The sequence below is a fragment of the Silurus meridionalis genome, chromosome 28 (genome assembly GCF_014805685.1).
Source record: "Silurus meridionalis isolate SWU-2019-XX chromosome 28, ASM1480568v1, whole genome shotgun sequence".
In the NCBI taxonomy this organism is placed as follows: domain Eukaryota; kingdom Metazoa; phylum Chordata; class Actinopteri; order Siluriformes; family Siluridae; genus Silurus; species Silurus meridionalis.
In genome coordinates this window covers 4,442,350-4,470,346 of record NC_060911.1, presented here as the reverse complement: position 1 = coordinate 4,470,346, position 27,997 = coordinate 4,442,350, and the positions used below count along the sequence as shown (strand labels likewise).

Sequence of the window (27,997 nt, the reverse complement as noted above, 5' to 3'; positions counted from 1 at the left end):
TCACGTTAGATTTGTAAGGAGTCTCCAGTGTCAGAGGCCTTTATCAAAGAGCCATAACAGATGCAGTAACAAATTGCAATATAAATTGGGGGAAAAAAAACACAGAGCGCAGACACTTATGGGTACAGGTTATTAATTAAGTTTAAGGATCTTCAAAATAATGTATAGGTGTCATTTAATCATCACTGTGGTATTTAATGTTTGGGGTTTTTGTATTATCATTTTTTTTTTAATGCAGATGCTACAGGAGCGTTTCCGAGAGTTCGCCCGTGACACAGGAAACATCGGCCAGGAACGTGCTGATGGAGTCAACAAAATGGCAGATGATCTGATTAACTCTGGTCACACAGATGCCGCTACCATCGCCGAGTGGAAAGATGGGCTCAACGAGGCTTGGGCTGACCTGCTGGAATTAATCGACACTCGTACGCAGATCCTGGCTGCGTCTTACGAACTGCATAAGTTCTATCATGACGCCAAAGAGGTGCTCGGACGCATCCTGGACAAACACAAGAAGCTCCCAGAAGAGCTGGGCAGAGACCAGAACACCGTAGAGACACTCCAGAGAATGCACACTACCTTCGAACATGACATCCAGGCTTTGGGAACACAGGTAAGGGTCCATTTAAGCAATGAGATGAACTTTCGAACACATTCGGAGGATTGAATATATTTTTCATTTAAATAAAACGTAAAGGATCGAGTGCTCTGCTACGTGTGACGCAGGTTAAGCAGCTGCAGGAGGATGCGGCACGTTTGCAGGCAGCCTATGCAGGAGATAAGGCTGAGGATATCCAGAGACGTGAGGCGGAGGTGCTGGAAGCCTGGCGTTCCCTGCTGGACGCATGCGACGGCCGCCGCGTGCGTTTGGTCGACACCAACGACAAGTTTCGCTTCTTTAGTATGGTGCGTGACCTCATGCTTTGGATGGAGGATGTCATCCGGCTCATTGAGGCACAGGAGAAACCGAGGTGAATTGCATGATTTATGATCACAATGAATTTTTTTTTCAACATACAGCACACTTACTATGTACACCAACTTTATTGAATGTTATTATCCTACAAAAAGGTCATTATGTTTTAATTTCCTGAAGTGTCTAAAACAAGTGGTCAACTCTTTACTGCTCTAACATTCAATAATGTTGTTGTACATCGTAGATTAAAACTCATTTTTTCAGGATTTCTTTGTGATATATGTATGATGTTTAATTTTTTTCAATATTTGTATGCTTGTAAAAAAAAGCTATATAAAATAAAGATTATTTTTATTATATTTTTAATGAACAATTAATTAAAAAACATAAAATAAATTTTAATGGCATGATGAAAAATATATACGCTAATCCCACGTTTATCGCGGTGGTTACGTTCCAAAACCGCCAGCGATAAACTGAAAACCACTCCAAAAAATGCTTTTTTATGTATACAGTACAGTATTTACATTTTTACTTCATTTTATATTTAATAATTATATTTTTATAAATCAGCCAAACTAATTACCGTATTTTTCGGACTATAAGCCGCTACTTTTTTGCCACGTTTTGAACCCCTCGGCTTAAACAATGAAGCGGCTAATTTATGTATTTTTCCTGGGTTTTTCCCGGTTTTACAAACTTCACGCCAAAAAACTGAGCGACATAACATTAGACCACTGAAATTTCCGAACGGAAACGATAAAACGCACCTCACCTGTGTTCTGAGCTGCACGGCATCGGGAGAAAAAAAGTTTTTTTTAAACGCACGACGCTGCCAAAAGATAAACTCCCAAGAGAAATAGTTGTGAAAGGAAAAAGGAAGACAGTGAACAATGACTTTCTTGGTCGGCTACTGTTTAGATACAAGCCGTTGTAACGCGTTGAGTCTGGGTTAAGAGATAGCTCGCTAACTCCAGTTGCAACAGAAATCATATAAGCACAGACAGGTTTCCAAAACTCGTGCTTTTTTTATTATTCTTGGCAACAGCGTTACGGGTTAGTCAAAGAAACTTAGAAATCAGCATCAGAAAATAATAAGGACATAATCCTCAGTCTTGCACACACGCAGTAATACCGGAAGAATGCAGTGGCATGCTTTTCCCAAAATACCGCTATGCTCCTAAAGGAAGCGCAACATATTTCACCTGTTACACCGTGTGTAACGTGTCTTTCGTTAAAGCCTGTGTAAGGTACATTAGTGTAGGCTTATTTATGTTAAAAATAAAAATATTTGTAAAATTCAGTGCTTATATATGGGTTTTGATGGTAAATCATGGGACTGTCAGGACAAATTGAAAAAGGAAGTTGATCTGTTTGAAAAGACAGTAGAAAAAGTAATGTAGTCAAAACTGCATAAGAACAAGAGACAAAACAGAGCAATAAGATCATGAAAACATATTTACCGATATCACATCCTTTCCTGATGCCTTTTAGATGTTTAGGTTTAATATATAGGAATATAAAAGACATCGATATGTTTTCGAAAGTAAAACATTAAGGACATGTTTATTAATAATTTGTAACAGTTCATTCCTGTTTGATATTTAATTGTAACAAGACTTTGTATTAAAACTAAGAAATGAATTGATTTGTTTAGGGACGTTTCATCCGTGGAGCTTTTGATGAACAATCACCAGGGGATCAAGGCTGAGATCGACGCTCGCAACGACAGCTTCACAACCTGCGTCGAGTTGGGAAAAACTTTACTATCACGCAAACACTACGCTTCCGACGAGGTGTTTTTATATCTTTACTGTTTTTGAATCTTTACTGTCTGTCTGTCTGTCTATCTATACTTTTGATTAAATTGCATTTTTTATTTTGTGTATCATTACTAAAAAAATCTAAAATCTTTAGCAACTAAAGTCTTGTAAAATTTCTTCTGTAAAGTTTTTTTTTGTCAAATCTTTCCTCACTAATTATCTAACAGAGATTATACAGTATGTGGCTCCTTGTTGTATTGACTTTCTAAGGCATTCTTGAACTGTGTGCATGTTTCCTTTATGCAAGTGACCCTGACATTATAAAATTAACATCATATCCAATCTCATTTGAATGATTCTGGTTCACTCATTAGGGGACAAACTTACACTTATAAAGAACAATCTTATTCGTTTTTTCTAACAACATTATCTGTGTAAAGCTGCTTTGAGGCAATGTCCATTGTTAAAAGCGCTATACAAATAAAAAAGGATTGAATTGATGTTGATTCGAATAATAGGATTTTATTTTATTTCCAAGAACATTGCACAGACAAATTTAAAAATTGCTGTACAGAAAAATTAATTAACCCACTTTCAAAACCTGTTTGCATATATTTCTCTAGGTTTCTGGACACTACATATGGGTATGTATTTTAATTGATATCCCTTTCTCTTTTTTCAGATTAAAGAAAAGTTACTTCAGCTGACAGACAAAAGAAAAGAGATGATTGACAAGTGGGAAGACCGATGGGAATGGCTGCGACTAGGTAACCATAGTTAAATCGATATAAATTAGTCATCCTGAAGTAATCTGCTTGTTTGACTGTATATGATTTGGCATCAGTTCTTGAGGTGCACCAGTTCGGACGGGATGCGGGTGTGGCCGAGGCATGGCTGCTGGGACAGGAGCCATACCTGTCCAGTCGAGAGGTGGGTCAAAATGTGGATGAGGTGGAGAAGCTCATCAAGAGGCACGAGGCTTTTGAGAAATCAGCCGCCACTTGGGAGGAGCGTTTTGCCGCTCTGGAGAGACTTACTACGGTGAGAGAGAGAGTGAAATGTACAATTACTGTGATGAAAAATGTACCCCAGACATTGAAATAATAGTGGGTGTGCATGTATGTGTGCGTATTTATGGATTTTAGATGGAATTATTGGAAGTGAGAAGACAGCAAGAGGAAGAGGAAAAAAAGAGGCAGGCCCAAGCTGCAGAAGCGCCACCTACAGAGACTTCACCACAGCCAAGGTGATTTTTTTTTATGTTTTTATTGAACCTGATGTAAGTGGGTTCCCAGCAAATGTCACAAAGCTGTAGGACATGCGTTAGCAATATGAGTTTAGGGGCTCAAAACATAAAAAAATAACTTTTTTACCATTTCTAGGAATATTACACATTAATGTAAAGCCCATTCAGGGTATGATAATACTATATAATACAATAAACACCAAAGCATTATAACTTTTTTTTATGGTAAATTTAAACACTCTTGGATATATAATAATAATTCATTTCCATCACTGATTACGTTGTCATTTTGGCATTTCTGAGAAGATCTATGTTAGTGCAAGTACATATATGCATAGTGTTATTAAAAATGTGTATGTATGTGTGTTTCTACAGAGACAGTGAGCAGGTATCTCAGAATGGGCCACCACCAGAGCAGGATTCTCCCCGGGTTAGTTACCGTTCTCAAGCCTACCAAAGCTACTCGAGTTTTCATAGTCGCCGAGGCAACACAGGACTGTGAACACACCTTTGTTGGGAGAGCAGGGAACAATGTTTGGTCGACCATGCTCATAATTCCACTTATTCCCAATTATCCTAGCATCACTAGCATCACCCTTCTTTATATCTAAGTCCGCCTCTTTGTCTGCTTTTAGCTAGTAAAATGTAGTCTGCTTGTATTTCTGTTGCTTTGTTGACAGCAGTCGGGTTCCTGTAGCTTGTATAACCTCCTTCTAGTGGTGGATATGATTTGAATGTCTTTGCTATTTTCAGTTGCATAAACCCATTCTCATAAACTGTATATAAGTCAGACAACATGATGTCCAATGATGATTTTCATTGTGTGAATTAAAGACAAAAAAAAGGTGCCCTAGGAGGATAGCATCTTGCTAACACTGTAGATGGAAATTGGAGACAATTGTAGTCTGTACAGTAGATATGGGAGTTAAGGCAGTTTGCTTCCTGGAAATGCCCATGTTTGTTATAGCCACACCCTTTCTCTATATTTCTCATAATAAATTGCTCTCCACTTTCCATCTCTTATTTTGACCATCACACAAATCGACAGAATTCTCCCTCAGACTCATCCAGTTAGCAAAACAACATTTATCTCATGGTAAGCAAATAATCCAGTCCAGACATTTATCACACAGAACAATTCTGAGGTAAACTGTGGGAACTTATGTTGTCTATCTTATAAGCAGATTAAAGGCAGTCTGCATTTTGGTTGTAAATGCTTGAGGGCCGCGGGGGCTGTTTTGTAAACTGGGCATGCAACTGGTTAACATTAGCTAGGTATTGAGTTAAGTTATTAAATTGCCAAAGAGGCATAAAGCTAAACATATATAAATTTTCAGTAACATAAACATACTAGTGTTTCTCTGATTTGATATTTGCTAGGAGAGATTTCAGAAATGAATTAAAGTCCTCCCAGAACCAAATTCAAAACAAGAAATTTAGTGATAATCTTTAAATACAGTGCTTTGTAGCGCCTAGTTTAGAATGAATGTTTAGTTTATTTCAGAAAGGTTTAATGATACCATGGTGGCAATTTCTGAGAGATTATTTCGGATTGTGAAAGTTCTAGACACGTGCCTCCTTTACGTACTGTAAGTTTACATCAGTTTTATTTTCATTTACTGGTTAGAGTTTATTACAATTTTTTTTTTCTTTTTCAGTTAGGGTTTTGTTTTGATACACCCTATAGCAGACATTAGCACAACACAGTGAAAGGTTATATGAAAGTAATTTTTACTTTTAGTTATATAATTAAAGATTTAAATTCAACTTAATACCATATAAAGATTTATTCATCCATTGATTTGCCACCTCAGGATGAATGAATACATTCCCTTTATTTTACTGTTTTTAATTTTAGTTGTTTCTACAGTAGAGCTCTCTGACTTACTTGTCCAGTTCAATTGTTTTCAATAAATAAACAACAATATAGGCAAGTACGCGAAATATCCCTAGCTGTAAATGGACTAGTGGGATATCCTCATGCACATTTGCTTAGCATTAAAAGAAAGATAATTTTGATCATTGAAATTTCCCTAAGCTCATGAAATGGTCCCGTGTCTACTGCAAACTCAGTTCTACTTTGGAAAACACTCTTCTTCCCATTCAATGAGCAGCTGAGCCATTTGCACGTTTGTGTGCAGAAAACGAGCTTTACTTATGTTCTTGAAGAATTTAGTAATCAGATCACTTTGTGCTGTGTCTATAATGTCAGAAGTGATGTTTCTGTTGTAAGGAAACAGTCAAGCGTGCATAAAATAGTCATACTCTAGAATTACTATCATCCAAGCAACAATGCTTTGACTGTGCAGATTTAAGAATAACAAAAAGATGAAAAGGACTAGATGCCTTTGAATATTAATGTCTTCACAAAAAAAGAATGAGCTTTTTATAGGCTATTATAGTCAGTAAGACTATATTTATAACTCAGATTTTTAGAAGTAATGAATTTGATTGTGATATGTCGCTGTCTCACGTTAATCATATTTAATTTAGCTGTTATAATTTCTCTACTATCATCTATATCAAACCAAGGCAGTTCATGAGAATTCAGATATTCTATTGAACATTATTTATTCCTTCAATACAAACTTGACATTCAAAAGTTTTTTTAATCAGAATCTATATTTAACATTGTTTTTCCAACAGTTTTAAATTTATTTATTAAAAAAAAAATTTATTTAATTTTATGCAAATCTAACAGAATAGGAAGATATGAAAGGGTGTCAGATTTCGGTGATAAAATACCCATTAAATATTGACAAAATATTTTGTTTGAATGTTTTTTTTCTTTTTGAATGTTCTGTTAAAAAAAAACATCATTTTTGTCAAACTAACATTTGTTCCTAAACCCCATCTTTTCTTTTCTTGTCCTATTTGCTAACCCTCCCCCTTACAATAAACCCCACTGTGAGATACACAGTAACCTGTTCATGTTTGCCTCCCCAAAATTTCTGTTTCTTATGTTTTTTTATGTTGTGTGCATGTCATTGTTACCATGTTGATTATTACATGTTTATCCTGTTTTAATGTTGGTGGTTAACATTGTAATCCAGTGTCATTCTCGGGATTGTTTATGAGTTGTCATTAATTTTCCTATTAATACATCTTTCATATTCATTTTTGGTTATCATCTTTTTTTTAGTTTTATTTTATGTGTTTATTAGTTATGCATCGTTGTGTCACTTCAGACAAGACCACACATTCAAGTGAATCTGAGTAAACACAAGAAAATTTTAACAAAGTGGCACATTTGTGGCACAAAAACTATTTAACCCAATTCTCCCATTTGAAACAAAACAACAAACAAACATCTTTTTTATAAACAGTTTATAAAACCTTAATAACTGACGTATGTGAGAATGTGATTTTAAATGAGATTTCTATTAACATCTTTTGTGTCTAAAATACCCCTTCTACACCAAGCAGCCGTCCAAGCTCATTCATGAAAGACTTTAAACTGAGAATATTTAGAACATTTAGGAAGTATGTGTTGAAGTGCCTGGAATATGGTGCCTAGGATTGATCCAACCTTGGAAAAGCTCCGTATAAAAGCAGTTGGAGTCTGTCCTGTCCAGAGGAGCTCAGAATGGGTAAACTGAAAGCTTTGAGTGGGTGTGTTGCCATAATCTCTTTACCTCTTTGCCAAAAAAAATCACTTCTCATCCCAATCTGATCAATTGTGATCAATTACTGATGTACACAAGCAATTTTAGAAATTGTTTGTGTTTTTATTTACGTTCTTTGTTGTGTGTGTTTGTTTCTGCTGGCTGTTTTAATTTGACACCTATGATTGCCAGTCACGTGGCCATGTGGCGTGCTGTTTCTAATGTCCTAATCTAATTTTGCATGTCACGCTCTTCTGATCTCTTGTTCCTCTGCCTTTGATCACATCTAATCCAAAGCGTCTGTGCCTGTGTAACTAGGATTGCTGGGAGCTCACCTGGTTTGATATCAGATAATAAAGTTACAAAGCCTGCCTCTGTTATAATGAGACAGAAAATGCTAGAATGGATAAATTATATGAAGAAAAAAAAATTAAAGCCAACTATAATAGTCTTTAATTCAATTCATAATTTAATTTTATATCCAGAATTAACGAATAGACCCTGCTGTAGCAGCATTTGTATACACTTAGTTGCAATTTTATCATTTAACTTAAATTGTATTTATTGGCCCTTTTTCTATTACCGTCCACTTTGTAGGTCTACAATCGCAGCTTGTGCTTATGTATAATTTGTCTCTCCCCTTTATTCTATCCATTATTAGAGGACCAACGTAGGGCCAGATTCTTTTAAGAAGATGGAAAAAACAGCAACTAAGTGTATATTCTTAATTTGTGACCAGATCTACACAGATGTTTCTACACAGCCTTATTCTCTAATACAAACTGCTTTGCTCTGCAGACTGTGTGTAAGCATGGTGTGATAGATTTATATTTTATAACTGAAAAGCACTTCCTTTAACATGATTTCTCTATATAAATAGGAGGACACAGGAGAAAGTGATGTAGTTAATGGGGTGGCAGAGTCCAGTCCAGGCTCCTCCCCGACGGGAAGCAAGAAGGGAAAAGTAGGTCAAGCTGCTACACTACCAACTAAGTCCCAGGACACAGCTGCGGCGCAGATTGAGGGTTTCCTGAATCGCAAACATGAGTGGGAGGGCCACAACAAGAAAGCGTCTAATAGGTATATTTCTGGCACACTGTGCATAAAAGCTATTCAAGTTTTGCAGTACACTAGCAACAGTATTCCCAGTTGAATTGTCTTACTGGTTATGCAGATCCAGGTAAGGCAGATTCAGTGTTCATGTAAAATATTAGAATGGAGAAATAAGTGCCATCTTTGTCACTTTAAATTTGGCATGGCTGTTGGCCCAGATGGGTTGGTTTGAGTATTTTAGTAATGTCTAATCCCTTGAGAATTTCATACAGTCTCTAGAGTGAACACAGGATGGTGCAAACTTCATGGGTTTGTATCGCCAGATTGGTTTTAGCTGTCATTCGATAATAACCCAAATAAACACCCTTCACAGCTGTGGTAAGCAGAAAAGCATCTCTGTTGGCCAGAATCTGACGCCATCATAAGCATCACACCATCACAAAAAGCCAACAGTTGAATACCGGAAAAGATTCTGGGTCTTTTTATCTGTCTACATTCAAAGAGCTTGTACTCATGATAGTCTCAGATTTCTGTTCTTGAATGATAGGAGTAATACCAGTGTGGTCCTTATCTCATGTAGGCCATCTACCACAAGGTCTATTCTGAGATGCTTTCTCTGCCTGCAGTGTTTGCATTAACTCTACAGACTGCTGTGATAAAAAAATCTTTTCTGCTTACCATGTTTATAAGGATATACTTACTTGTCTTCCTGTCAGCTCAGTCTAGTCTGGCCATTCTCCTCTGATCTCTCTCAGGAGATGACGGTTTCTGCTCAAACTATCTGGCACCAACACCCATGCTGCAATCCGAGATCGCACTTATAATTCATTCCGGTGTTTGAGGTGAACATTAACTGCCGCTAATTGAATGAATTGTCAACCTGTACCTATGTATACGTTCTTCTATGTGGTGTGTAAAGTTGTTAATAAGGCTCAGCGAATGGAATAGTACACTGAACGTTGTGGAACTTTTTTTTTTCTTCAAGGGTTTTAATTATTCAAAAAATTTGTTAAAAAAAAAAAATATATATATATATATATATATATATATATATATATATATATATATATATATATATATATACTACATGATGTTTACAGACAATGTTAATGCATTTGCATGATACAAATGTTAATCCTCATTCTCCATTTCTCTTTTTCAATGTTTAATGCAGATCTTGGCACAACGTCTACTGTGTGATAAACAACCAAGAGTTGGGCTTTTACAAAGACAGTAAAAGTGCTAGTCAGGGAATCCCTTACCATGGCGAAGTTCCCATTAGTCTGAAGGAATCCATGTGTGAGGTTGCCCTCGACTATAAGAAGAAGAAACATGTTTTCAAACTCAAGTGAGTCATTTCACACTTTGCTTAATTTTTGATGAATCGGTTGGAGAAGTTGTACTTATAGCTTTCCTTATTTTGATTTTCAGAATTTCGAATGGGAATGAGTATCTCTTCCAAGCCAAAGATGATGTAAGTTTGACTTTTGTGCTCATCATGGGTGTGACTGTGACTACATGTAATAAATTATATATATATACATATACAATATATACAGTATACAATATATACAGTTCCCCTCAGCAATCTGGAAACACCTGTATGGTTTTTAAGACGCATTAATGTGTCTGTCAACAATCGATAAAGATTTACTTTGACCAAACAAATATATAAATGTTCAGATGCTACACTTTATGTTCATTAAAAATCCTCCCTTAGCATGAATAACAGCTTTAAACACTCTTGGAATCCAGACAGCTTGTTTCTCCAAACATTTAGCTCAAATACTTTGCCATGACTCTTGTAAAACTTGCTTAAGCGTTCCTCACTAGATGGATATTTCTTCCTGATCTTGTCATCCAGTTCATCCCAGAGCAGTTCTGTAGGATTTAGATGCGGCGACTGGGCAGGATATTCCACGATGGATATTACTCCAGCCGACTGTTTGCTCTCTATATAACACTTACAGAGCTTGAACGTATGCTCCGGATCGCTGTCTTGTTGTATGGTACCTCCATACCATGTTGTACCTCCAATGAGGTGCAGTCCAGTTATTGCATGGTGCTGAAGTATGAAATGGCGGCCATGTTGGTTTAGTTTTCCTTTCAATGGAATGAGTCTCCAACCTTCTCTGCTCACAAACCCCAGACCATTAAGCTTCCACCCCCATGTTTGACAGTGGGTGTGAGGCAGTCTACTAACATCATCTCTCCTGTTCTCTGTCCTACAGAGGTTCTTCTGTTAGAGCCAAAAATGTTGATTTGGGCTCCTCTGTCTACAGAAAATGTTTTCCAGTCATTCACTGTCCAATTCTTTTGTGTTTTTGCATTTATTCTAATGTGTTTAATGTGAACAGAAACATGCATGTGACTATAAAAAACGTTACACATTAGTGCTTCCAACTACAAACACTGTAGATGTATAAATATTACATTTATTTTTATTCGTTAAGAAATAAAAATCCATTAAAGCACAAATGGGAGAGAAAAAAACGAATGTATGAAATAAGCACATTTTCTGTGTGCTGTATATATTTGGTACCTTGATATCTCTGCCTTAATCTTATTGTTCCCTCAGGAGGAGATGAACTCTTGGATCCAGGCGATCTCATGCAAGACCCCCTCTGAGATCAGCAGCCATAGCACTCCCGCTTTAGGACGCACCCAAACCTTGCCCACCTCTGTAAGCATGGGTGCCGAGTCCAGCCCCGGGAAGCGGGAGAAAGACAAAGAGAAGCGCTTCAGCCTGTTCAAGAAGAAATAGATTGTTTTCAAGCAGTTGTTTTGTTTTTTGTTTCTCCTTCTTTTCATCCTCTCTTCCTGAAGTGGAACACCACTCAACAGCTCAGAGACAAAAGTCCACACTTTTTTGGTGTCTGAGACTCCTCTGAGTAGGCTCTTTTTTCATTTTTGGTTTGAAAAGGAAGGAGCTGGAGAATATTTTAGGTTATCTTAGGTTATGAGGTGCTTCGAGCAGTCATTTGTAAATCATTCCTAAGTCTCAGAGACAATTTATTATAATTAATAAGCTTTCTTTTCATCGATCATCTTTCTTTGTACTCGCTTTTGTTCGGTATACCTGCTTCAGTGCAATTAAGTCTTGCTAGGTTTTTGTTTCCTCTCTCTCTCTCTCTCTCTCTCTCTCTCTCTCTCTCTTTCTCTCACTCTATCTTGTTTTGTAAGTGTGTGACGTTTGTAGGATCTGCCCTCAGTTTTGTGAGGCGTTTACTGATGGAGGGCAGTGGTGCTGTAGACTCCGTGGAGTTGTTAACCTGCTGGTGAATTTACCTTACTAATAAAAGCATTAGCCATTATAAGTTTCCGTACAGGGCAGCCTCTGTATTCAAGAGCTTAGTATGAAGCAAATGCGTCAAAATGCTACCCCACAAAATAGTGGCTAATATTTGCTTTTGCTGAAATGTTTGATATGTTAATGATACGTGAATGGTCAGAATGTTGGCTTCTTATGAAGGAATACTTTTATCAAGGATAAAAAACATTTTTTAAGAAAAATAGTTTTTTCTTCTTGTACTTGAGTTGCAATATATTGTATGTTTAAAGATTATTTAGAGTAAAAGTATGAAAATAGATGTATTGTAAAAGGCATCATTTGTTAAGTATAGAAATGGATTGTGTTATTTCCAGAGGTGGGAAGGGGTGGGCAGCTGGTGGGGGGTGGGGAGGGGGCAATCGTTTAACTGAAAAAATCAGCTGCTTGCTTGTTGGCTATAGCACCGTGTGTTCTCATTTCGCTACTTTCTCTGGCTACCTGATAAATAGTGCGCAGTCTGTCAGTATAACTATTGTAACAATACCTTTTCATCATTATTGCACAATCAGAATAATGCCATATTGCCTCTGGGGCTTGTTGGGTCGTAGGTAAAACATTGACCCAGACCTTATGTGGATGGATCTGCACCTGTAGCCTTTTAGCCTATCTGTTATAAATATGTGCAAAGTCATTAAAATGCTTTTGAAATGAAAATATATGTGTGTTCTTGCTTGTTTCGCTTATTTGCAGGTAATCAATTCCAACAACAGCAATATATACAACCCCAAAACCCCAAGTTGGGACACTGTGTAAAATGTAAATAAAAACAAAATGCATTGATTTGCAAATTACATAAATCCATATATTATTCACTATATATATATATATATATATATATATATATATATGTGTGTGTGTGTGTGTGTGTGTGTGTGTGTGTGTGTGTGTGTGTGTGTGTGTGTGTGTGTGTGTGTATATATATATATATATATATATATATATATATATATATATATATACTGTGTGTGTATATATGGTGTCCATGATTTCCAGAAAGAAATTAACATTTCGATTTGTCTCACCACAGGACAGTTTTCCACTTTGCCTTAGTACATTTAAATGAGCATTGGCACAAAGAGGATGGAGGCATTTCTGGATTGTGTTCAAGCATTCTTGTTTTAGGCACTAAACTTATACATTCCAACTTTATAACCTATTTATCTCTGTAAGCTGTTTTGGGACAATGTCCATTGTTAAAAGCACAAAAAAACTGATTTGAATTGAATTGAGGTGCCTTAAGTGGGCACTGGTCCATTTTTATTTATAAATCTGATTAAATGATGTTGGTAGCTACAGGAATCAGTGAAGGTATTGTGGAAATCAGGTGTTCTTCCAAACCACAGGGGAATATAAACAGGACCAACAAGATACCAGCCTGCACCATGGTATAATAGTCATTATCATGCCCTTAAGATTGCAGCCCATAATCTGGAAAGAAAATGTTATTAAGCTCCTTAATTAAGAAACCCAAATTGCAAATTAACTATCAAATTTCAGACCCATTTCAAACCTTCAGTTTATGTCTATGATTTAAGAAATGATTGTGTCTACCCAGTTCTGCTTCATCGTACAAGAGAACAATATCTTTGAAGAGTTTCAGTCGGGTTTCAGGCTCCATCATAGCACAGAAACTGCTCTAGTTAAAATAACAAATGACCGGTTTTTAGCTTCAAACCAAAGCTACATCTCTCTGTTAGTTTTACTAGATCGTAGTGCTGCATTCGACATTATAGATCATGACCTTCTCCTGGATTGCTTACAGAATTACATCGGCATTCAGGGACAGGCATTAAGTTGGTTTGAATCCTACCTGTCTGATCATTATCATTTTGTAGATTTAAATAGAGAGCTATCCAGGTTAATGCAAATAAATTTTGGGGTGCCACAAGAGTCAGTTCTAGGACCCCTGCTTTTCACAATATACATGCTTATTATTAGAATATTATTAGAAGACATTGGATTAGCTTCCACTGTTATGCTGATGATACCAAGCTATATATCTCATAAAAACAGACAAAACATCTCATTTGGCTCAGTTAACTGAGTGTGTTAGAGAATTAAAAGATTTGATGATGCATAACTTTCTATTATTAAATTCTGATAAGACACAGATTTTGCTCATCGACCAAAAAAAACAATACACAGAAGCTCCAGCAATTCAACTTGCATTTAGAAGCATGTACTTTAACTACTAGTTCAACAGTAGAAGACCTGGGAGTTATTTTAAACAGAAATATTTCTAAGCTTAGAAACATGTATCTATATCTGATGCAGAGAAGCTCGTCTATGCATTCATGACCTCCAGACTGGACTATTGTAATGCATTACTAGGTGGATGTCCTGCATCATTATTAAACAAGCTGCAGTTTGTCCAGAATGCAGAAGCCAGGGTTTATGCAAGGTCGAGAAAATATGATCATATAACCCCAATCTTATCATCCCTACACTGGCTACCTGTTAAGTTTCGAATCAACTACAAACTACTGCTACTTACTTACAAGGCCCTAAATGGTTTGGCTCCCATGTATCTATCCAGTCTTGTAACACACTACACTTTGTCATCCTTCTTGAGATCCCACAACTCTGGACTTCTTGTAGTTCCTAGAATAGCAAAGTCCACTATGTTTGAATTATACTATACCACCACTATATTTCTTGATCATGTTTTTCTTCTATTGCTATTATAATAGTAATAAAAGAGGAACAAGAAAAGAGAAAAATAATGTTTTTTGTGATAAATAATGGATTCAACCATGTGCTAGCCCTGCACACATAGGGGAGGAGTGCAATTATAAGCTATAATATTATGATCTAATATATTATTTTTAATATATAATAATAGTTTACTGTTTTGCGTGTTGATGTTTACAACTTCAAACTATTAACTAAAGAGTAAAATAATTCAGTTTCAGTCTGGCCATAGCTACCAGATCAGTTTGGCTCGGATCCTTACCGTCTTGTTTTGTTCTTTTATTCGAAAGCAATATTTTGCTGGTGGCATTTTTCCAAACGTTTATCCTTCAATCACTTAATGTCATTATGTTTTTGCACTGCGAGATAAATCAAACTGATCTGCATTCAAAGAGAATCAAAAATAATTTAATCTTTTAAAGTGTTGGCAAATCCTAGAACACATTTTAGCTTGCTTCATAAATTTATTTTCTCCCAACTGTTTTTTTAGTGTTTACATAGAGACATGTTGATTTAAACATCATTTATCTTTTTTTTTAATTACTGTGCAAATGACAGAGATTCAACAGAGGCTTATCAGCTCAAGGAAAACTGTGCTAATGCAGTTCATGCGGTGTATCCTACCTGAAAACCTGACACACCAGTGAATAATGTGTTGGCACATGTGATGATGTACACACAGGGAAAATTATGTTGATGAGCTTGTGATTCATTTGGTATAACCGCAAAAATGGCTTACATGCAAGGGTGAAAGGAAATACTCTGAAAAATGTGAATAGTAGTATTAAAAATATTGGAGGAATTAAGAAGATATTAAAATAGTTTGATTACAACTGCAGAAATCACTTGAACCTATTTCTGGAACTGTTATTTCTCTGTTGAAGATTAACAAATGTTTTAATGGGGCACTTTAACTCCAAACACAAGCAGATGGATTTAAACAGCTTGCCTGAAGGACGCTTGTCTTTTACTGAAGAGGGGCCAAGACAGTACTCAGGTCAGGAAGGGGGTACTGTTGGAGCAAATCAGGTTAATGGAAGGGGTAGTGAAATTAGCATCAGCATGGAATGGGAAACTCCTAAACAGGCACCTGATAACCAGACCTCGAGGCAGGACTGCCAACGACAGTCCATTTATAGCACCATGGATGCAGTGCCTCATCTGGAGTTTTACACCAACTCCATCGGAAGGCAACGGCGTAGCAGGCCATCACTAGACATTCTCCGCAAGGTTTCTGAAGTAAGTACCTTTTGCCTACTTTATTCATTCTAATTGGCCCTTTGCACCTTTTAGGTCTATTCACAGGTCTTTCTTACTCTTATAATTACACTTGGTTTGTTGTGCTGGGGAACCTGTTTCCATGTACAAAATCACACCAGAGTGTTTTTCTCTTATAGGGTTCCAAGTAGAAATGCTTGACAAGTTTGGTCCCCAAATATTAAAAGGTTATAGCACCCCAATTTACCTATCTATGGGTTTTATTATGTTACTGCCTAATGTTTTAAGATTGAAAATTAATCATAAGTCAAAAGTAATTTTCTCATTTTGTGGGGTATTTTTCCACTAGAATGATCATCAATTTGTCAAAGCATTTCATCAGTTTGGATACAAAAGCTATTCAATATCATAAAAGAGTTTACTCTGATCTCGGGTGCATATACTTTACCTTAATTAACCATCTTTCAGCACGTTTACATTAAGCTCAATAAATTAGCCAACAATAACGGTTTTGAAAAGTTTTTGATGTGTGTGAATGTGTGTGTGAGATACAGGATTATGAATCGAATACTAACATGGGAAACATAAGATCTGAAAGCGACTCAGTGATCCAAGAGCAGGATGAGAAGCAGCAGAATGGCAGTAAAGGAAAGAACACCCAACCAGTCCGCTTTGGCTGGATTACAGGTGTCATGGTGAGGGTGACACCACACCAAACAACATTAATATAATCTCTGTAGAAAGATTAATTCTTGTACACTTGTGGTTTTGCAGGTTCGATGTATGCTGAATATTTGGGGAGTAATCCTGTTCTTGAGATTGCCTTGGATTACGGCACAGGCAGGAATCCGTAAGACAACATAAAGTGATTTCTTGTAGATGAGAGAATAATGTGTTTGAACGATTTGAAAAACTATTCCTTTTGCAGTTACCACTTGGGTGATCATCCTCATGTCTGTACTGGTTACTTCAGTCACTTCATTATCAGTGTCTGCTCTTTCCACCAATGGCAGAGTCTCCTCTGGTGAGTGGCAAATAAGTCTCCCCTCAGAGTTGTTTCAGGTTTTAATTACATTTACTAAATGATCTACTGTCCATTATAGGTGGTGCCTACTTTATGATTTCACGCACTTTGGGCCCTGAATTAGGGGGTCCCATTGGTATGGTATTCTCCTTCGCCAATGCTCTTGGCTGTGCTCTCAACACAGTGGGATTTGCAGAAACTGTCCGAGATCTTCTTATTGTAAGAAATAAAAAATATATATACCAAACCATAGTCTAAAAGCACATCTAAAGAGAAAGATGAATTCATTGTCTATGGTCTAGGTGACTTTTCCCTTCTGATTTTTTTTATAACAGAAATATGATGCTGTCGTTGTGGACGAAATCAATGATGTGCGTATTATAGGTGCAATCACAGTCACTTGTCTTTTGTTGATCTCCTTGGCTGGAATGGAATGGGAGTCAAAGGTAAATGTTTCTTGTCAAATCATCACTTTTAGTAACCTCTGTGTATTTGCTTTGGCATTTCCACTTTATGATGTTATCATTTCTCAACATTTTCTAGACTCAGATTGTATTCTTCCTTGTGTTGATTGTGACCTTTATAAACTATTTTGTGGGCACTGTGATACCAGCCACTCCAAAAAAGCAGTCGATGGGCTTCTTCAACTACAGATGTAAGTATCCATGATTATAAAGTCTTTCATAAGTGTTTTATAACAGTTCTTTCCCAAGTTCTTTTTTGTTGCCCAAGGGTTTTGCTTATTACTAATTTTGAGACACTATGTTCCAGATGCCATATTTGTGGACAATTTATTCCCGAACTGGGGAGAGTCACAAGGAGATTTCTTCCAGATGTTTGCCATCTTTTTCCCTTCTGCAATTGGCATTTTGGCAGGTGCCAATATCTCTGGAGATCTACATGTAATAGCAAGTTGGTATTCTGAACAATATTTTTAAGGAGTGCATAGTGCTTGACTCAAGTCTGAAAGTTGCTACTGGTGGTGTGTTTTTTTTTCCTCCTCCCAGGATCCTGAAACTGCTATCCCGAAAGGAACACTAATGGCCATCTTCTGGACAACCTTGAGTTATTTAGCAATAACTACAACTATAGGTAAGTGTTTAATTAATGGATTCATAAAGATAATGCACTATTAGTTCAAATATTGCATTTTTTCCACTCAGTGTCTCATAATTTCATTTGGCTTGCATATATTCAGGAGCATGTGTGTTGCGTGATGCTTCTGGAAACCTGAATGACAGCTTGCCAGTGAATTTCTCTGAACCATGTGAAGGTTTAGGATGCAAGCTAGGTTGGAATTTTACTATGTGTGAGCAGAGCCAGTCATGTTCCTTTGGCTTGGCCAACAATTTTCAGGTATTGCTTTTCTATAAATCTCTACAGTGTCGCTACAATCTCCAAAAAGACACCATCAAAATGTTCTGCTTATGTTCAGACTAGATTATATTGGGAGTTTTATAGCTATACCAGCCAAAGCACTAATGTGAGATTAGGAAAAATGTTCATTAATTGTAAGGGTGTAAATAATATCAGGGGGTTCAAAACACCTAAGGATTAAATTCGGTCAGTGGATCATCGCCTGAATGGATTTGTACATTTATTGAATTAGGTGGAAAAAAGTGCACTTGACTGTACTGCTAAATTGTAGAGCTCATACATAATATGCATATAAGCTGGCAGGTCTGTGCATGTCATTTTATTTTAAATTTTTTTACATTTAAGGTGCTCAGTATGGTGTCAGGTTTCGGCCCCCTCATCACTGCTGGTATTTTTGCAGCCAGTTTATCATCAGCTCTTGCTTTCCTGGTTTCTGCCCCTAAAGTCTTCCAAGTAAGATGCAATACCAGCCACTCATGGCCAAACAATATCAGAAATACAAAAATATTGTACATACTCACTGTATTATTAGTGTCTCTGCAGGGACAACATATATCCATATATAGGCATCTTTGCAAAGGGTTACGGAAAAAATAACGAGCCACTGCGTGCATACATTCTGACCTACTTCATTGCTTTGGCTTTCATTCTAATTGGTAAGTTTTAAATTAGACATGTTCAGTATTTTAGATGTATTTACCATTTTTGTTAATATAATGGTACATGAATGTTTTGTTGTTAATAACAAAAAAAAATTTCAGGATTTTTGCTCTGGTTTTTTAATTTTTGTATTTTTTGAAAATGATTTTTTTTTACTGATACACTGTCTATATTAGAAAGTTTCAACGCTAAATCTTCTTGTTGCTTTCTTCTGTTTTTTTAATCAATTTCACCATGCAGTTTATCCCTTCCTACTCTTTAATATTTCCATATTTAATTTTATTCATATTATTTTTTCAGCTGACTTGAACATCATCGCTCCTCTCATATCTAATTTTTTTCTTTGCTCATACGCTCTTATCAACTTCAGCTGCTTCCATGCCTCCATCATCAACTCGCCAGGTAAGAAACCATGTCAGACTGTTTTAAACCATCAACCTTTTTATTTTTAAGATTAGTTTTTATGTGATGCTTGTGCAACATGACCATCAAATCACAATTAAAGCACACAGTTTATAACCAAATGAAGTTCACAGTATCTTACAAAATTGAGTACACTCCAAAACTCACATTTCAGCAACCATTTTATCAGATCATCTCAAGGGACAATAGGATAGAATTGAAACTTGGATATAGTTTAGAGTAGTCAGTGTGCAGCTTGTACAGCAGTACAGATTTACTGTCCTCTGAAAAATAACTCCACATTCAGCCATTAATGTCTAAATAACTGGCAACAAAAGTGAGTACACCCCAAATGAACATGTCAAAACTGTGTCCAAAGTGTCAATATTATGTGTGAGCACCATTGTTATCTAACACTGCCTTAATCCTTCTGGGCATGGAATTCATCAGAGCTGCACAGGTTGTTGCTGGGATCCTCTTAACATAATTTAGCTGCTAGATTTTATACACATGGCGCTTCTCCACCTTTCGCCGAGGATCCCTACAGGTGCTAAACAAGGTTCAGATCTGAGGCATACTTGACCATTCCATCACCTTGACCTTTAGCAAGGCTTGGTGGTGTGTTTGGGGTCTTTATCATGTTAGAAAACTGCCGTTCGACCCAGTTTCTGAAGGGAGGGCATCATGTTCATGTTCCATGTCTCCTGGCAGCCGGCTTGCGTCTGTTTTTTGAAGCACAAGCCTTTTAAAATTTATAAAATGTAGCTCAGGTTACAGAGGTCATGAGCTCTTTAATTTTAATTGCTCATCTGTATTTTTGAAAATGATTTTTTTTACTGATACACTGTCTATATTAGAAAGTTTCAACGCTAAATCTTCTTGTTGCTTTCTTCTGTTTTTAATCAATTTCACCATGCAGTTTATCCCTTCCTACTCTTTAATATTTCCATATTTAATTTTATTCATATTATTTTTTCAGCTGACTTGAACATCATCGCTCCTCTCATATCTAATTTTTTTCTTTGCTCATACGCTCTTATCAACTTCAGCTGCTTCCATGCCTCCATCATCAACTCGCCAGGTAAGAAACCATGTCAGACTGTTTTAAACCATCAACCTTTTTATTTTTAAGATTAGTTTTTATGTGATGCTTGTGCAACATGACCATCAAATCACAATTAAAGCACACAGTTTATAACCAAATGAAGTTCACAGTATCTTACAAAATTGAGTACACTCCAAAACTCACATTTCAGCAACCATTTTATCAGATCATCTCAAGGGACAATAGGATAGAATTGAAACTTGGATATAGTTTAGAGTAGTCAGTGTGCAGCTTGTACAGCAGTACAGATTTACTGTCCTCTGAAAAATAACTCCACATTCAGCCATTAATGTCTAAATAACTGGCAACAAAAGTGAGTACACCCCAAATGAACATGTCAAAACTGTGTCCAAAGTGTCAATATTATGTGTGAGCACCATTGTTATCTAACACTGCCTTAATCCTTCTGGGCATGGAATTCATCAGAGCTGCACAGGTTGTTGCTGGGATCCTCTTAACATAATTTAGCTGCTAGATTTTATACACATGGCGCTTCTCCACCTTTCGCTCGAGGATCCCTACAGGTGCTAAACAAGGTTCAGATCTGGAGGCATACTTGACCATTCCATCACCTTGACCTTTAGCAAGGCTTGGTGGTGTGTTTGGGGTCTTTATCATGTTAGAAAACTGCCGTTCGACCCAGTTTCTGAAGGGAGGGCATCATGTTCATGTTCCATGTCTCCTGGCAGCCGGCTTGCGTCTGTTTTTTGAAGCACAAGCCTTTTAAAATTTATAAAATGTAGCTCAGGTTACAGAGGTCATGAGCTCTTTAATTTTAATTGCTCATCTGTATAATTGAAATAAATGTAAGTAATTTTGATTAATTCTATACATTTTTGTTTGTATTGCGCTTTTAACAATGAACAAAATGTCCCATAGCAGCTTTGCACAGATTATGTGTAAATAAAATGTTCTTTATAAGTGTACGTTTGTCCCTGTCCCTGAATAAGGACTGCCTGTAATTGATTGAATAGTTGTTCACAACAGTGGATCACAGATATGATGATACTGGAGAAAGACATCTCATAGCCATAGCAAACCCAAATAATACTTGTTTTATTATGTCATTTCTTACTGCTAAACTTTTGTTACTGCCACTCACAGGATGGAGGCCATCTTTCAAATATTACAATCGCTGGACTGCTCTGTTTGGAGCAGTTATCTCTGTGGTGCTGATGTTCCTGCTCACCTGGTGGGCTGCTCTTATCACCTTTGGCATTATCTTGTTTTTATTAGGTTACGTTATATACAAGAAGCCTAGTAAGTACCTCATGACAAATTTGATGAAGTTTAGATCAATAGAAGATTCACAAAAATATAAATATAAAAATAAGGTCTTGTAATAGTCATGTTTTTCCCCCAGAGGTTAATTGGGGCTCGTCTGTCCAGGCCGGTACTTACAACATGGCTCTGTCCTATTCAGTCTCTCTTGCAACTGTAAAAGACCACGTCAAGAATTTCAGGTAAATCCGAAAGAAATACTTCAGTCACAACGGTCTGTAATAATGCACTCTTCCCTATTTTTGTTTTTGTTGTCTGACTAATAATGGTTTAATAATATTGTGGTGTCTTTCTCATTCCTTCAGACCACAGTGTTTGGTGTTGACTGGTCCTCCAAACATGCGTCCAGCTCTAGTGGACTTTGTGGGCTCTTTCACAAAGAATGTCAGTCTTGTGATATGTGGAAACATTCTCATGGTAAGAACATGGAATTTCCTCAGGTTTAAAGATGGATCATAGGAGGCAAGAAGACTTCAGCTTTCTCCGGGTGGGAGGAGTGAAATATTCTATACTAGTCATTATTAGCCAAAAAGCTTACAGCAGGGGGTCACCAACTTTTTTGAAACTGAGAGCTACTTCTTGGGTACACATTAATGTGAAGGGCTACCAGTTTGATACACACAGTTTTCAGTTTGATCTAAAAATAACAAATTTGCTCAATTTACCTTTTATTATATGTTATTATTAATAATTAATGATATTTATCTATGTGAAGACACTGATCGTGTTAATGATTTCTTATAATAATTATCAACAATGATTTAACAAAGTAGGAAACAGCTATTTTTAGAAAACGGCCCGTAGGCTACTCATGTGGTCCTTGCAGGCTACCATGTTGGTGACCCCTGGCCTACAGCATACAATTTTATTAGTGCAGCGCTAATAGCAATATACATTGTCATAAAGCAGCTTTACAAAAAAATGTATTGAGGTTAATTCATAAATCTATCCCTAAGTTTATCATCCTCCCCAGTTTGTAGTTGTGTTACAGTTAGGGATAGCTGATCAAACTGGGGGAGCAACTAGGAAATATGTAAGAGAAAAAAGAATGAAAGAAAATGTCTTGAATAAGCGTTTTTTTCTTTAGGATGAGAATAAGTCTGCCACATCCCAAACCAATATAGACCGATTAGTAAAATGGCTGAATAAAAGGAAGGTCTGTGCCTTCTACACTCCCTTCAAGGGAAACAGTTTGAGAGAAGGAACTCAGCAGCTCATGCAGGTAAGCTGATTTTACTCATTTATTTATTCATTTTTTTATCTCAATTCAGATTTTTTTAATTCTAAATCATAATTTGAATACCCTTTTTTAATATATATATATATAATATTGTTATGTCATTTAAGGCCTCTGGTTTGGGAAAACTTAAGCCTAATACACTGGTCATGGGGTTTAAGAATAACTGGAAGGAGTGCAGTCCTAATCATTTGGAAGATTATGTTAACACCATATAGTAAGTAAAACCCACATGCTACACAATCCAATTTTTACTTATTTCATTTTTCAATATGAAGTTAAACTGTTTGACTTAATATTAATATATAATCTGCCATTTAATTTTCCTTTCCAGTGATACATTTGATTTTAACTATGGTGTGTGTATTCTAAAAATGATGGACGGACTTGACATTGCAGAAGAGTTTGCAGGTAACCATATTTCTGTTGACTTGCATTGTTTTTTGTTGTTGTTTGTACAAGATTAGTAGAAAAATGACTATTCTGTTCATTTGATAGAAAACCAAGCTTTTGAGGCTGACGAGACTATCGAGTCGGAGCAGAATCGGAATTCAGAAACAGAATCAGGTGAAAAAAAAAATGTAGAACCTTTTAGGTTATTCATTTTACATAAAATTTCCACGATATAACCAAATATACCGTTTTCACATTTCTCTTTACTTTGCACCAGATGATGAAAAATCAAACCGGATTATTGACAATGAGATCCGAACAGTTTTTCAGAACAAACAAGGACAGAAGCCCATTGATGTGTACTGGATCTCTGATGATGGCGGTAAAAAAATATATTTCCAAATATAGAACACGATAATAAATGTAGCAATCGTAATAAAGATTCTTTAATTTAGTATTTGCCAGGTTTTTCAGTATAAACATTTCCCCCTGACTTTTCTTACAGGTCTGACTGTTTTGGTACCGTATCTCTTAACTAGAAGAAAGCGCTGGAAAAGAAGTAAAATTCGGGTTTTTGTCATAGGGGAGCAGAAGACCATGGAGCATGAGCGCAAAGAGTATATTATTGTTTAGTGTGAATTCTTTATTGAAAAGAATATGTTAAATTTGTTATACTGCAAATAATGAATCTTTTCTCAGAATGATGACTTTACTACAAAGATTTCGTTTGGATGTCCATGATGTCATTGTAATGACAGATACGGAAAGGTTGCCTTCCACCAAAAAGTAGGTTTTTAAAATTATACTTGACCAAGACGTCATCCCACATTTCATCATTTCTGATTGTCAGAGACTGCATGATTTCATGCCCAGAAGTAAATGGTCAGAAATATACATTTGACTGCATTGTTTTCTTTTTTTGCAGCTTGAATCGATTTGAGAGTTCAGTTGCCTCGTTCAGGTTCAGAGAGGAGCAGCAGAGAGGAGAGTCAGAGCAGCATCAAAACACTTCCTGTCCATGGAAAATTTCAGATAAACAGATGGATGCATTCAGGCTTAAGGTGTGTCTGCAACAGATCCAAGCAAGCAGTGTTGCCAATTAATACCTACTTAGACCCTCTTAGGAAGTTTTTTAAGTGCACAACACAGAGATTTCAACAACTTCTTTGCATTTCATAAGGCTCTGCTGATCACATTATAGTTGCTGGTTGTACGAGTTGTGAAAACAGGTTTAACTGATTCCAACAATTATGCATATAATGTGATTGCATTGTTTGAACTCCATAATCTAGAACACAACAATTATTAATATACAGTGAATGTTGGGCCAATATTTAGTGTTATAGCTCAACAAGCATTAATCATTATATAGTTATGCAACAATATTTAATTTCTTTTTTATATGGCAAACATATTTTGTACATTTTGGTTGTTAGTTTGGTTTAAACCTCTGTTCATAATAATATTTTATTTAGTTAATTTTTTCATGCAGCAACATCAGAGATAAATGTAATTACAGTAATGTAATTATTATCTTGGTGTCACCCAAATGAGAATTGTTTCCTCTTCTGAGTCTGGTTCCTCTCAAGGTTTCTTCCTTATACCATCAAAGGAAGTGTTAACTTGCCAGTCGTTCCCGGACTGCTCATCAGGAGAAAATACACAAAGTTTACTATAAGTGAAGTCTATAATTCTTACATTCTGTAAAGCTGCTTTGAGACAATGTCCATTGTTAAAAGTGCTATAACAGTACATGTAAAAAAAACTGAAAAATTAGAGGGTGTGTGTAATTGAGAACAGCTGTGCATAGTACGAATTCTTTGCACTGGGGATTGTTGGCCATGGTCTATTCTGAGATGTGAGTTTTCTGGTGGATTTCGGTGTATCATGATAGAAGTGGTTTGAGACACACCTACTAGTCACCATTATTTTTCCCACTGGTGCACTTGGTCTTCATTTTAAACCGTCTGGATATATTTACAAGTAATGTCTTTCATTTCTCAACTACCTAATGCAGACCCATTCATCTGCATTCTTGATAAATATTTTATATTTGTTTTATACAACAAAAAATTGTCATGCTATGAACAACAATGACTTCTTTCCATAAGAAATATGTTGTCTGTTATTTTATTATGAATCTATACCAAAATTTGTTTTTATCTTTAGATCATTTTCATTCTTCGTGTAGGCGTAGTATTGATATACAAACACAGAACACTGCAGAGGAAAATTTTCCATGTTCGTATGTTGAAATGAATGAAAATATTGACTAAATATTAATCCTTTTTGAATAATCCCTTCTTTCTTTTTGTCGTTTAGTCGGAGCGAAAGGTGAGATTGAATGAGATCATTAGAAGGAATTCCAATCAGGCTGCTCTGATCTTGGTGTAAGTACTGACCTCAGTCCATAAACATTAATAACAACATACACCTTATTACCGTGTTTCCTCAAAGATAAGCCCCGCCCCGAAAATAAGCCCAGTTCAGATTAACATTCACGGTAGTACAATAGGTCTTTTGAAACACAAGATGATGTATTAAAATATAAAATATTTATTTTGATATATTAATATAATACCGTAATATAAATTATAATACTGTAAGTATTTGTAAGCGGGTGGATGATAGTTGATGAGATGGATGATATCTAGATTTTTGGACGATACATAAATAAATGTACCAGTAGATTGAAATGAGGAAAATATAAGACATCCCCTGAAGGTAAGCCCTACCGTGTCTTCTGGAGCAAGAGTTATTTTTAAGACCTTTTTTCCAGGGGAAACACGGCAGTAACACCTGCTCACTTAAGCCTTTATTCAAACAGCCAATCTGTTGCTAATGTGGAAGCAGCGCAAATGTATGCAAACATGCAGATACAGAACAAAGGTTTCAGGAAATGTTGACATTAAACATCAGAAATAGGGGGAAAATGGTGATCTCTGTGGTCATAACATGGTTGATCAGTAACAGCGGATCTGATGGGGATATCAAATACAACAGCCTCTAGCATATACACAGAATAGTGCAAAAAAAAAAAGTGTGTACAGTGGGTCTTCAGGTTGAAACACCTTGACCAGACTGGTTTGAGCTGACAGGGAATTTGAAGTAACTCAACATTTTTTTTTTTTGAAAACCAGAAGACCAGGTGGGTTTTTTTTTAATCTTCAGCTGTCCAGCAGGAGTCTGTGCCAATGAAAGTAAATGGGAAAAAAAGAGGTTTTGCATAATATAGGACATTTCTGGCCACTCAAACCATTATTCTTTGACCTCTCTCTCACATTTTCACCCACAACACATTTTTTTCACACCATTCTGTCTAAACTCAGACTGTGTGCAAATCCCCGAAGATCAGCAGCATCCAAAATACTCAAACCATCCCATCTGGCACCAACAACCATGCCACAATCAGAGTCAAAATGATTTCCTTTATTGTGATTGTGACCAGAAGCTTATGTTGTGTAATTGCATAATGTTGCACTGTGCAGCTGCAACATACATGTCCAGGTTTTCCTAATAGATTGGATGTTTAGTTTATATAACAAGGTTTTACAGAACCTGAGGCTGAAATCACAATTAGCTTCCTGTAATTATTGATGACGTGTTCATTTCACAATTTCTCGTATTAAATTAAACATATTGACAAACAAATAAATAAAAAACGCAAAAGTATTTTTATTGGACTTTTTACAACAATGTTTAATCTATTTGTGTGTGTCTCAGTTCGCTACCTGTCCCTCAACGTGACTGTCCCAGTTCTCTCTATATGGCCTGGCTGGACACTCTGAGCTTTGGACTTCACTGCCCTGTCCTGTTTATACGCGGAAATCAGAAAAACGTGCTCACGTTCTACTGCCAGTAACACACCAAGATACAATGGTAGATCAAATTACCAAATGACCTGAGAAAGAAAGTTCTCCTCCACTGACAGTTTAACTCAATGTGACAAAGTTAATACGAAAGAGAACCGATGATTTTTGAAAACTACTGAATAGAGAATTTTCTCACTAATCCTTATTTATTTTGTTTTGGCTACAGTTTCTATATAATCTAATGCATTTGCAGTATACAGTCATTTAAATAATCAATTTATGTTCATTAACTAACAAAAAAACGTATACATTAATTTACAAGCATAAATAAATAAAAAAATTAAAAAGCTTTGTAGTCTTGAGTATTGAAAAATATTTAAGTATAGTCATTATGGTAAATATTCAGTATCGAGTCATTAACTTAATGGTACCATTACATTTTGTCAAGAAGATTGAATTGCAGGTTTTTCTCTATAAAATGAGACACTGAAGTTGGAATCTCATGATTTCTAGAACTGTTCTATTTGGTATTTAGTATGAAAAATAAATACTGTATTAAACCCAAAGCAAAACATGACTCAAATGAGATGAAGTTTTTTGTAATGGCTTTTTTCCCCTAATTTTTCTCACATAATGACGAAGTGAAAATTCTAAAAATGCGTGTAAATGTTTTACGAAGAGTTGAAATATCATGTACATAATAAACAGACTTTGCAACTTGAAAATAAGCTCAGGTGCCTCCCATTTCTCTGGATCAATGCTGAGATCTTTCTACTCCTTGGCTTGAGTCTACCTGGGGAAAGGCTCACTATAGATGGCCTCACAGCTGACAATGTAGAACAAACAAAAAAAATGCTATGTGGTTAAAGGAACTGAATACAGG

The 27,997-nt window shown here is 36.2% G+C and overlaps 2 protein-coding genes across 3 annotated transcripts in view; both read left to right on the top strand.

The window, feature by feature from the left end:
* LOC124381299 (spectrin beta chain, non-erythrocytic 1-like) overlaps positions 1 to 12,568 on the top strand; it is a 70,314-nt gene extending 57,746 nt beyond the window's left edge. For both annotated transcript variants that reach the window (XM_046842784.1, XM_046842783.1), the window contains 11 exons: positions 239 to 613; positions 727 to 971; positions 2,574 to 2,712; positions 3,362 to 3,446; positions 3,524 to 3,720; positions 3,825 to 3,925; positions 4,301 to 4,355; positions 8,411 to 8,610; positions 9,758 to 9,931; positions 10,015 to 10,057; positions 11,162 to 12,568. In XM_046842784.1, coding sequence (XP_046698740.1) covers positions 239 to 613; positions 727 to 971; positions 2,574 to 2,712; positions 3,362 to 3,446; positions 3,524 to 3,720; positions 3,825 to 3,925; positions 4,301 to 4,355; positions 8,411 to 8,610; positions 9,758 to 9,931; positions 10,015 to 10,057; positions 11,162 to 11,347 — 1,800 coding nt within the window. In that variant the 3' untranslated portion in view covers positions 11,348 to 12,568. The remainder of the gene's footprint in view (positions 1 to 238; positions 614 to 726; positions 972 to 2,573; positions 2,713 to 3,361; positions 3,447 to 3,523; positions 3,721 to 3,824; positions 3,926 to 4,300; positions 4,356 to 8,410; positions 8,611 to 9,757; positions 9,932 to 10,014; positions 10,058 to 11,161) is intronic.
* A 3,818-nt stretch (positions 12,569 to 16,386) lies between these two features.
* slc12a10.1 (solute carrier family 12 member 10, tandem duplicate 1) lies at positions 16,387 to 27,767 on the top strand. The gene is made up of 27 exons (XM_046843005.1): positions 16,387 to 16,518; positions 16,598 to 16,673; positions 16,752 to 16,847; positions 16,927 to 17,066; positions 17,183 to 17,293; positions 17,391 to 17,502; positions 17,619 to 17,749; positions 17,855 to 17,939; positions 18,046 to 18,203; positions 18,570 to 18,677; positions 18,757 to 18,880; positions 19,185 to 19,286; positions 21,496 to 21,651; positions 21,755 to 21,854; positions 21,978 to 22,089; positions 22,274 to 22,295; positions 22,728 to 22,745; positions 22,797 to 22,894; positions 23,020 to 23,126; positions 23,244 to 23,320; positions 23,408 to 23,476; positions 23,580 to 23,684; positions 23,808 to 23,919; positions 24,002 to 24,088; positions 24,228 to 24,363; positions 25,625 to 25,692; positions 27,026 to 27,767. Exons 1-27 carry the CDS (start codon positions 16,399 to 16,401, stop codon positions 27,162 to 27,164), a joined length of 2,769 nt encoding a protein of 922 aa, XP_046698961.1. The 5' UTR covers positions 16,387 to 16,398; the 3' UTR covers positions 27,165 to 27,767.
* The last annotated feature ends 230 nt before the right edge of the window (positions 27,768 to 27,997 follow it).